Below are 11,445 nucleotides of genomic sequence, written 5' to 3' on the forward strand. Positions count from 1 at the left end.
AGGACTCCCACTGCAGGGAGGATGGCAAAGGTCACCACTGTGCTAACCACCCAGAATAGGGGTCTGAACACCTCAGACACTGCATCTTGGGCTGCACTCTGACTACACTGAGTGTGGTGAACAGAACACCCACAACCACAGCCAGTTCAACAAAGCAGGTTAATTACTTACAGACAGGCAGCGAGGGACAGTGGAAGCCTAGGATTCATGACTCACTGGTCCCCCAAGGCTCAGGAGCACTGCCCAGGGCGGATAGAGTCTCCCGCGCTTGCCCCACTTGCACCACAGCTGAGGACTCAGCAGTGAGCTCTGGGTTTTGTATGTGGTGGACACGTCCTGGGCTAATGTTATAGGAGACCCCTCTAGAAGGGATGGGAATGAGGCCAGGGCTGTCCTGGGCAGTTTCTCTTTAGCTCAAGTTGTTGCATTCTCTGGGAAGAATAGAAATGAAGCCTGGGCACTTTCAGGCAGTTCCTCCTTTCTTAGGATGGTGCATTCTGATGTAGTTTGGCTCTGTGTCCCCACACAACTCTTCTCTCAAATTGTAATCCCCTTGTGTCAGGGAAGGGACCTGGTGGGAGGTGATTGGATCATGGGGGCAGTTTCCCTATTGTTGTTCTCGTGATAGTGGTTGAGTTCTCACTAGATCTGATGGCTTAAAAGTGTGTGGCCATTCTCTGCTCCCTGTCTTTCTCTCCTGCCATCATGGAAGACGTGCCTTGCCTTCCCTTCACCCTCTGCCATGATTGTACATTTCCTGAGACCTCCTTAGTCATGAAAAACTGTGAGTCAATTAAACCTCATTCCTTTATAAATTATCCAGTATCAGGTCATTCTTTATAGCACCATGAAAATGAACTAACACGCACTTCTAGTGCATTCTACAGTGATTCTGGGAACTCTGGGCAAGAAGAAAGGTGGGAAAGCCAGAGCCATCTAATGATTGTCTCCTGGTGCCCTCCTCCAGGAAGCCATTTCTGATGCCCTGGGCACTGCTCCCAGCCTTGCTCACCCTGGGTCATCACTGTTTGGAGAGGTGTCTCTGTCCTCCCTGGACTATGAAAACCAGGAGGGCAGGACCTGGAACTAAGTCACAACTGCGGCCATAGAATCCACTGGCACAGAGTAAGTGCACAGGGTGTATTAAATGAATGAACGAAAAAAGTGAATTGATGATGAAAGCCGTATGTTCAGGGTGTGTCTCACTCAGCCTCTCTGTTCTGTCATGATGACTTGGTGAGACTTGTTGCCTGCAGGTCTTCAAACCTCCCTCTCTTCCAGATGGCCCCAGGGCTTCCCTGTGAAGCTGCTTCTCAGCTGTGCCCTACAGAGTCAGATGCATGGGGGAAGCTCTAAGGCTGGACTCCACAGCCCACCTTTTCCCCGCTTAGCCCTCCTAACACAGGACACAGCCACATGCAGGGCTGCAGGAGCCCAGGCTGCCAACAGCCTCAACCACCTGCTAGGAGAGTGTAGGGATGGGTGAGACTCAGAGCCTTCCAGCTTACTACGTTTATAAACCCCTTGGCTGAAACTACTAGGAAAAATAGTTGTGACATCATCACGTGGGTTACACACAGTCACAAAGAAAAGAGAAAGCAAAAATTGACAAGAGTATGTCAGCCTCCCTAAGGGGAACATCTCTGAATTTGGATCCCAGATGACTTTTTTCAGAGGAACCCTCCTTCCTTCTCCTCAGAACAAGCACATTCATTCACAAAGGAAGGAGATTAAATTCCTGTAGAGCAGAGGAGGAAAAACTTTTCACAGAGGAGGTTCTGTGGTCTTAACTGTCCTGGGGTCATAATGTATTTGAGAGTCTGGAAATAATTATAAAGTTTTTTGCTCAGATTATCACAGACAATTGCAAAATATTGTGAAATGCCACTGAATTGCACACTTGAAAACACACACACATACACACATGAAAAGTTAAGCAAAAATATGTATTTAACTGGTGGAGAGTGTTGGGGGAGAACAAAAAGAACTGTCCAGACCTCTGGTGCTGAATGGTCTGCTCTTGTTCAACTAAAAATAAAGCCCTCGATCAATTTGGTCACTGAAAAGACTTGTTCACTTCCTGTTGATGATCAGAAACCACAGCAGAGACCTGATTTTTGGGTGTCTGCCTTAACAGAAAAGCCACAAAGAACTGTGGTGAGGGCATGGCAGATGACAACCACAGGGCTATCAGGAGGTAACAGGTGACTGACCTCGGCCTTGATGTTCAAGAAGATTTCAGAGGGTGGGTGACATTTAAGTGAAAGAAGAAGAATGAATAGGGATCAGGCATTGGATGCAGAAGCAGGGTTGACGCTGTGGCTCTCCCACGGAGCTGTGTTAAGCCAAGGGCAGTGAGAGCCAGGGAGGGATGTGCAGGATGTGGGTGTGGACACTGGGGATCCAGCCTACATCTTTGGGACCTTCTGTCTGCAGAGGCTGGAAGCTTCACGCTTTCCTTCCCAGAGGACCTTGCAGCTGGGATTCTGGATGCATTTGAATCTCTGGGCAGCACGGCCGTTGTGTCTCTCGGTGTATCCACAGGAACGTCTTATGTCCAGATGATGGCCCTGAATTGCTGAGACACTATTCTAGCCACAGAACTGGCATCCGGATCTTGAGTCTCAGCTCGGTAAATTGTTCTAGCTTCACTCCTGGTGGCAAACCCTGGGGCCTCTCCTCCAACCCCGCCTATGACACGGAGGCTCTTAATTCACTGGTCTGCATCATACGAAGGATCCTGCGGGAGCAGGGATCAGGCTTTGGTCAACAGAAGTCCCCTTGCAGGGAGCTTCTGAAATCCCAGCATAGTGTTTGGAGAAAATGACTCACACAGACGCCTCCTTGTCAGCCAGCAGTGGAGGGGCCTCTGGCCTGGGGAAACCCAGCCTTCATTCTACATACCTCACATACCTGACATACCTGCACACCTGAAATTCCACCTCATTCCTGCCTGTTTCCTAGCAGGGCTTCCCTGAGGGCAGATGGAAAGGCCACTCCAAAGCTGCCAGGAGGGAGATTCCTTCTACTTTTTCCTGGCGTAAAAGGGCAAGCAGTGGGGGAGCTGCTGACAGCAGGAAATGCCAACATCCTGTGGGGTTTCACATTCCAAAAGCCAAGATCTGCCAGCCCTGCCGGGGAGCCCTGGGAACAACAGACCTGGGTGTCCTCCAGGAGTGTCTGTGAACAGAGCCTTCCTGCCCTTCCCAGAGGGGCCAGGCCTGGGGAGTTTAGCAACCCTTGGGTAGGAGGTCGGGAGACCTGGGTCCTGGCCCAGCCTGTGTCACTGACAACCAGCAGCAGGACCTCAGCCCGTGTCTTGCTTGGATCCAGGAAGTGGGTGAGAGAATGATGGTAATGGTCATTTGAGGTCAGGGTTTACATTTACTGTCCAGACACCTGGGATCTTCTCCAGACACTTGAGGACAGGCTTCCACTGGGAAATCCTGGTCCTGCCTCACACATCTGGGTCCCCAGGCAGAAGACAGACCCATGCCCAGACGTGGGCGCTCCAGAGTGGGCATGTTAGGAAGGGGGACTCCGAAGGATTGGTGGCGGGATTGGACATGGCTGTGTGCGCAGACTCTTCTGACACCTTAGGAAAGTGCAGGGACAGGGTTTGAACCCAGGGGCGACTGACCCTAAAGCCTCATCATGTCTAGTCAGGGGATCTTAGTGTCCAGGGAGCCCTGGATGGGTGCCCACTGGCCTCACACTGTCCCAGCCTCTGAGTCCTCCATGCTCTGCTAAAATCTCCCTCCACCTTCCAGATGCTGGGCTGACTCAGCTGCTCTGAGAGGCCAGGAAGGAGCAGCTGGACTTCTCCCTCCTCAGAGATGCCCACCCTGCCCCTGCCCTGGGGAAGGTGCTCCACTCTCTCACTCTGGCTTCTATGCAGGCAGCCTCACCTCTTCTTGGTAGAGACAGTAAGACCTAGTGCAGGGCTCCACTGCAGCCTCCCAGAAAATGCCTGGAACCAAGGACCTGAGAACTGTACCCCTTTATGGAAGACATCAAAGGGGAGACATGTCAGTGGCTCTTAGAGAAGAAGGAGATGATCCTGGAGGCTTCTGTGCTCCCAAATGTCCTCACCATTTGGCTGTGACTCCCTCCAGATACTAGATATCTAGTTCTAGATATGTGCTATGCTATCATATAATAATATCATACGATAGAACAATATAATAATATTCTAACATTACTTGGAATGTACACAGTCCCAATAAGAGGGTCCTAAACAGGCTGGGCGCAGTGGCTCTCACCTGTAATCACAGTACTTTGGGAGGCTGAGGTGAGCAGATGACTTGCGGTCAGAAGTTCAAGACCAGCCTGGCAAGTATGGTAAAACACCATCTCTATGGAGAATACAAAAATTAGCCAGGCGTGTTGGCGGGCATCTGTAATCCCAGCTACTCAGAGACTGAGGCAGGAGAATTGCTTGAACCCGGGAGGCAGAGGTTGCAGTGAGCCAAGATTGTGCAACTGCACTCCAGCCTGGGCAACAGAACAAGACTCCATCTCAAAAAATAAATAAATAATTTTTTTAAAAAAAGAGTGTCAAACAGTTGCACACAGCATTCTAGTGAATGCACACTGTCCCATTTTCTAACCCATTTCTTTACTTAAAAATAACATTGTTTATGCCCAAGTAAATTGATTTTCCATGCTACTAGCACATCCTAATCTGTGTCCTGGGAAACACTGCTGTACCCCACAGCAACAAGGAATGGAGACCAAGGGAGCAGAGAGGGAGATGGTGCTGGAAGCAGGGTCTGTTCTGCCGAGGGAGAAGGTGGGTGCTGAGCACTCTGGTATTTATTGAAGTCATTTCTGCTGCAGCCTCTTCCTGTGTCTCCTGCCTCCAGAGAGAAGCCCCTATCCGTGCTCCCCAGGAACACAGACGCAGGATCTTCCACACACACAAATCTAACCACATCCATGCCCTGCTAGGACCCAGCCATGGTGCCTAGAGGGTGACAGGTCACCTTGCCTGGCCCAGAGGAGAATGGCTTGTTCGTGCCAGGTGTGGCCTGTGAGCTTGAGCGGAGGAAATCCTGCAGAAGCTGGGAGGGGCCCACAGAACTGACCCAAAACAGCTCCTTCCCCTCTGTCCTCACATCCTGACCCCAAGATGGCTCTTCTCAGGGAAAATCACAACCCAACCCTCTGAAAAAGCACATTAAGGAAAAATGCCTTTGAGAATCTCAGGAGGGCTGTGGAATTTCTCCACCAGAACTTCAGAGTGATAATGACACTGAACCCAGGAACCACAATAACCAAAACCAGGAGTTTTATTCTCCTACCTTCTCTCTCTCTCTCTCTCCTCTCACTGTCATGAACGTCATGAAGACAGTCACTTTGCGTTTTCTACTCAGCACTGCATGACCAGTGTCTGACACAAAGCCTGGGACATGTGGGCTCCCAAGTGGACCTGTCCTGGGTAAATGACCATTAATGAGACAGAGAAGGAGCTGAAGAGCCCCCAGAGGAGTGTGAGTCCCAGGGGTCCTGCCAGCTCCACTCCCACCTTCCAAACCTGTGACAGTCAGGTGCCTGAGTCACACAGTCTCTCCCACCCGAATGCCATGAGCTGCAGGTGACTGAGCAGTTACTGGATTCTTGACCATGTGTTTCGGTTGTGAGGTTGGGACCTAATGGGCCCCTTTGAAATGATGTCATAGGTTAGCAATGTCCCAAGGAAACTGAGGAAAGTCATAGCTCAGCAGGATCCTGTGGAATCGCTGTGTGGACGTGGGAGTGTCGGAGAGTGTTAATGTCAGGAGCATCCTGCACCTTCCTGTTTGCCAGAGGACTCAGTGTGGGGGATGATTGGGGCACATAGCACAGAGAAGGTGGAGGGTGAACTGCTTCTCTCCTGATTACAAAGGTGAGATCAAAGCTACAATGACACGTACCCTGCCTGGCACCTCTCCTGCCCAAGGACCCAGCCTGTCTCTGCAGGACTTGCAGGAGGGCAGGACATGCCATGACATCACCAGCTCCACTAGAAGTATGGGATAAAAGGAGTGGCTGAGATCTGCTGATCCCCTGCTCACTCCACTGCACCCACCCAGAGCCATGGCTCCCCGAGGCTGCGTCGTGGGTAAGGAGGACAGGACCCCATTCCCACCTGAGCCCATCTCCAATCTCAGCCACCACCATGGCTCTCTCCCCACCCCAAACTACACCTCATCCCTGTTCCCATGCCCAGCCAAATCTCCAGGCTTGAATTGCTCGCAGCAATTCCCCATCCATAGCACCCAGATCAGCCCCATCCACAGCCCTGTTTCAGTCCCTGAACTGCTCAAAGCCCTGGTTCCACCCAATCTTCTTCTAAATGTCAGTGCCAGTCATATCTGTTGCTGTCCACTCACCCCATCTTCACTTTCCCTTTCCCACAGCTGTCTTTGCCATTTTCTGCATCTCCAGGCTGCTCTGCTCAACACACGGAGCCCCAGGTGAGCCCAGGAGTGATTGGGAAGCTGGGGGAGGGGTACACCTTCCAGGGGACCCCAGGCTGGGACCCACCTGCCACCACCTTCTGGATCTCACCAGCTCTGTCTCCTCTAGTGGCCCCCATGACTCCTTACCTGATGCTGTGCCAGCCACACAAGAGATGTGGGGACAAGTTCTATGACCCCCTGCAGCACTGTTGCTATGATGATGCTGTCGTGCCCTTGGCCAGGACCCGGAGTTGTGGAAACTGCACCTTCAGAGTCTGCTTTGAGCAGTGCTGCCCCTGGACCTTCATGGTGAAGCTGATAAACCAGAACTGCGACTCAGCCCCGACCTCAGATGACAGGCTTTGTCGCGGGTGAGTCCTGTCCCCTCCATGAGATTGTGAGTGCAGGGTAGCTGCATGCCTGTTCTGCCCTGGGTGGAGCCCCCACTCTCCTTGTCTCCCTGTCTCTGCCCCTGCCTCTATTCAAACCACCTCTCCCTTTCCCTATGCCTGTGTCTCCATCCATTTTTATTTCCCTCTCAGAATCTCACTTTCTCTTCCCTGCTGTCCTCTCCTCCTGGCTCTCCTGTGCTCCTTTCTGCCCATATTCAGTCTCGCCCCCATCTCTGGCCGTCTCTGTCCTGCTCAGTGTCTCTGTCTCACTATCTCCAGTGTCAGCTGATAGAACATCAGGGGAACGACGACTCCTGGATTCTCCTTCCTGGATAGGCTTGGAGAAAGAGGCTGGTGTTACCTGAGATCTGGGATGCCGAGTGGCTGTTTGGGGGCCGGAGAAACACACACTCAACCGCCCACTTCATTCTGTCACCTGTCTGAGGCCCACCCTGCAGCTGCCCTGAGGAGGCCCACACATCCCCTTCTAGAATTCTGGACAGCGTGAGATGTGTGTGCTGATGGGGGCCCAGGGACTCTGAATGCTCATGATGACCCCTATGGCCAACATCAACCAGGCACCACCCCAAGGCTGGCTGGGGAACCCTTCACCCTTCTGTGAGATTTTCCATCACCTCAAGTTCTCTTCTATCCAGGAGCAAAGCACAGGATCATAATAAATTTCTGTATTTTATAAATTCATACTGTAGAATTCATGAATTAGAGAGCTTGGACGGTTGAAAGGGGTCACAAAGGGTGACCTGGGGCCCCTTCTCTCTGTCACCCAGAGGCATCCAGGCCTTTCCGTTTGTTCTGTTCATGCACACACTTATTTTTTCTTTCTCCATTTATTTTTAAATTTATTATTTTGTTATTCGTGCTCGGTGACTAGGGCCCTGGCCACCCCTGGGACAGGGGCCACCCTCCTACACCAGCCTCCACCACCCCATGGCTCCCTGAACCCAGTCCCAGCATCGGGAGCAGCCCAGGTGGGGTGGGGAGGAGGTGGGGATCTCGAGGGGGCTTCGGAGAGGCACTCCCTCTCCCACCAGTTCTGGGGCAGAACAGGATCTGGCTGTTTGTTCTCGATGTACATTAAGGAGATGCAGACAGACTGGGAAAGAATGGAGGTTCTTTCTGCAACCGGCTATGGGGAGGAGGTCAGAGTAGCTTACCAGACCAACTCAAAGCTACAAACTTCTGTTTCTAGTGCTTATATGCATTCTAAGCTCCCCGCCTATGTGCGGAGTGCCCCTGCGAGACAGCGTGTTTCATTCTTATCAATATCTAATCTTTAGTATCTAGGGTCTGGAAAGCTTTCTCCAGAGTCCTGGAAAGTTTCTTAATCTTAAATGGACCCCAGTATGAGGAATATGTGGAAGAATGCTATTATTATTTGATCAGATTTTAGGGTCTGAGAAAACCCAGCTGGGGTTTTAATGGGCTTGTTTTCTCATTCCCACCCTAGTCCCCAGGCACTAGTTTATCCAGTTCTATAATGTTTAAGGTATGCATTCATCAAAAATAAAGTTTAGTGGAAACCGACTCTTCTGGTCCCTAAGAGAAACCTGACCTGCCACATACCCATCCCAGGCACGCATCCCCTGGGATCGTGGAAAACCCACTGGGCAGGTCTAGTGCCCAGAGATGCCACACTTAGTCTGACTTTGGGCCAAAGCTGGAGCCTGAGAGGGAGTGGGTGGGGCGGGGTGCGGTAGATCTGGGCTATGGAGGAGCCCTCGGGGTTGGAAGGAGGAAATAAAGGCGGCCAAGGCACCTGAAAGCACATTCTTCAGGCCCTGTGCCAGGGACAAACCCTCGTGCCCAGTGCTGATGTGGAATAGATTGCAGGGAGGGGGCCACGCTGCTGCTCACTCAACCCAGAAGCAGGTTCCTTAGGGAGGATTCAGCCCTAGGGTCTCCACCAACCTGGATTCCCCGAAGTCAAAGAAGCCACCACCTTTCTGGGTCCTGTTTCTCAGGGCCAGGGGGTTCTGCACGGGGCCCAGCCCCGCGTCCCCGGGCCTCAGTCATACGAGGCCAACCCAGGCTCCCAGACTGCCTGATGGCTTCCCGGGCCCGTTCTGACTCAAACGGTTCCATCATCGCCCCACAGGTGGCAGCATCGCCTCAGTGGCCCCAGACGGGCCCAGTGGCCAGGTGTCCACACCTGCGGGAACTCTGGAGCCAGCACATCACCATGGCAGCAATCTGGCATCACAGGGCAAACGCCCTGTCTCACAGGCCTACCCCTAGCTCAGGGCCTATCAGTGGGCGCATACCCTGTGCTAGGTGAGCTCTGCCCCCTCGTGCTACGATTCTGCAGGGCGTGAGAGCTGTGCAGACGCCTAGAGAGGAACAGACCCACACCACCTACGGGGCGGCTGCTTCCTCATCCTCCACAGTGAGCGTCCTAAACCTTCACCCTGTCCACATGGGACTCTCCTTGCCCGCACTCCCCCCACTACCCCATGAAATGATCTCATTTGGTCATTTAAGTGGAAAACTAAAAAGTTTTAAGTGACTCCAGGAGAGCAGGAGAAAGGCGGGTCTCCCGGCTGAGACCCCGCCCTGGACGCCCCCACGGAAGCCGCACAGCAGGATGTAGGTGCCCAAGGCACCGCGCGTGCGCCGAGAGGCCTCGCTCAGCCCCGCCCCTCTTAAACCTGGAATCCTCATGTGTCTGGGTCCTGCCCCATACGGGCCCCCTAGACCACTGGTCCAGATCCCCCACCTTCCCCCAACACGAAGTATTGGCATCAAAGCATCACCTCATCTGGCACAAGAACCTGAAACACAGACCGCACCTTACACCGACGTGGTGAATCCCTCTTTGGATCTGAGCCCAACAAGCCCAGAGTCGGGGCTCTGGGTTCCCGCCCAAATGCCGCGCATGCGCACAGAAGGCACCTGGCGTCTCTTCTAAGGTACGGGAATCTCAGGCATCCCAGAATCACTAGGTCTGATTTAAATAGCATCAAATAAATTGGAAAAGAATGAAAGGGCTATAAAGTTCGGCCGAAATTTTCAGAGGTTTTATTGGTTGTATCTGGTGGAGGGAGTGGGCGAGTCTTCTCTGAACACTCATGAGGATGAAGAACAGTCACCGAGGTGACGGTACCAAGTCACCGACCAGCTCCCAGGGATCCTCTCATCCGGTCCTCACAGCAGCGCTGCATGGTCGGACCTCATCACCCACATTCCACCAAGAGGAAGCTGAAGCCTGAGGCCTTCATCCACTCATGTCCTCCAGACCCCTGGCACCCATCCTGGGCCCGATCCCATCATCCAGGCCTTGGACCTTCGACCTCGGTAGGGTCCCTGTCTCCTCCGTGAGCCGTCCTGGGCCTGAAGAGGTATCCAATAAACAAGAAAACAGAACAGAAGGAGCTGTGATGGAGTGGATCTTATGTAGTAAGAATAAAATTATTTTGAGAAATTTCTGGGTCATGTATTTACCCACAGAAAAGCAGAAGCAAACACACACATACACACAAACACACACACACACGCTGTCATGTGTCCTCAGCACAAAGTGCCTTGAGCAAGACGATTGCTGGCCCCACCCTTAGCCTGACTGTGATCTTGCTGTGATCAGTGTGATCAGCTGTTGCCACACATCCCATCAGTGTGGCAACAGGTGTGGCCAGAGTGGGAACCAGGTTTTTTCTTCAGATTTGCTCTTTGTTTCTGAATAGCCACCGTCAGAACAGGCACCCTCCTAGAAGTCACTTGATTAAAAATTTCCTTTTGGATATTTAGGTTGACGTTCTATCAATCAGTTAAAGTATAAATGTATATTTATTATAAAAGTGTAAATTATGGCTCTAATTAATGATGATGGTGAATTTTACTAACTATAGCTACTAAAATATTCCAATAGATAAAAACAGTGCTAAAATGTACAGTTAATACAAGAGCGATTACTTTAACATAAATCTTATAATTTTTGATCTACTGAATCTTCATAAAATATACATGATCATGAGGCACATCAATAGAATTAATCCTAATATTTATAGCAATACTTGGTGTGCTAGCTCTCATAAAAAATAAAATTGATAGTAAAAAAAAAAAAAGAAAAAGAAAGAAATTGGCTGGGCGCGGTGGCTCACGCCTGTAATCCCAGCACTTTGGGAGGCTGAGGCAGGCGGATCACGAGGTCAGGAGATCGAGACCATTCTGGCTAACATGGCGAAACCCCATATCTACTAAAAATACGAAAAAGGAGCCCGGCATGGGGGTGGGTGCCTGTAGTTCCAGCTACTCAGGAGCTGAGACAGGAGAATGGGATGAACCCAGGAAATGGAGCTTGCAGTGAGCCGAGATCATGCCACTGCACTCCAGCCTGGGCAACACAGCAAGACTCCGTCTCAAAAAATAATAATAATAATAAATAATAATAAAGAAATAATAAAGAAGTTAATAATAAAAAATAATAAAGAAATGATGAAATTTAAAAATTTTTGAGTTGTTTAATTTTCATTTAGGGCATGACTATGTGAAGTAATAAATTTTGTTTGGTCATTAATATGGGATGACCTATGTCTCCCCCTAAATTCATGTGTTGAAGTCCTAACCCCAGTATCTCTGAATATAACTGTCTTTGG

At 51.1% G+C, this 11,445-nt stretch overlaps 1 protein-coding gene across 1 annotated transcript; it reads left to right on the forward strand.

Annotated features, from left to right (window-relative positions):
• The first annotated feature begins 6,045 nt into the window (after window positions 1–6,045).
• IGFL1 (IGF like family member 1) lies at window positions 6,046–7,534 on the forward strand. The gene is made up of 4 exons (XM_032177989.2): window positions 6,046–6,103; window positions 6,402–6,458; window positions 6,571–6,814; window positions 7,115–7,534. The coding sequence occupies exons 1-4, from the start codon at window positions 6,079–6,081 to the stop codon at window positions 7,122–7,124; spliced, it is 336 nt and encodes a 111-aa protein (XP_032033880.1). The 5' UTR covers window positions 6,046–6,078; the 3' UTR covers window positions 7,125–7,534.
• The last annotated feature ends 3,911 nt before the right edge of the window (window positions 7,535–11,445 follow it).

This window comes from Hylobates moloch, unplaced genomic scaffold (genome assembly GCF_009828535.3).
Source record: "Hylobates moloch isolate HMO894 unplaced genomic scaffold, HMol_V3 SCAFFOLD_15, whole genome shotgun sequence".
NCBI classification, from domain to species: Eukaryota; Metazoa; Chordata; class Mammalia; order Primates; family Hylobatidae; genus Hylobates; species Hylobates moloch.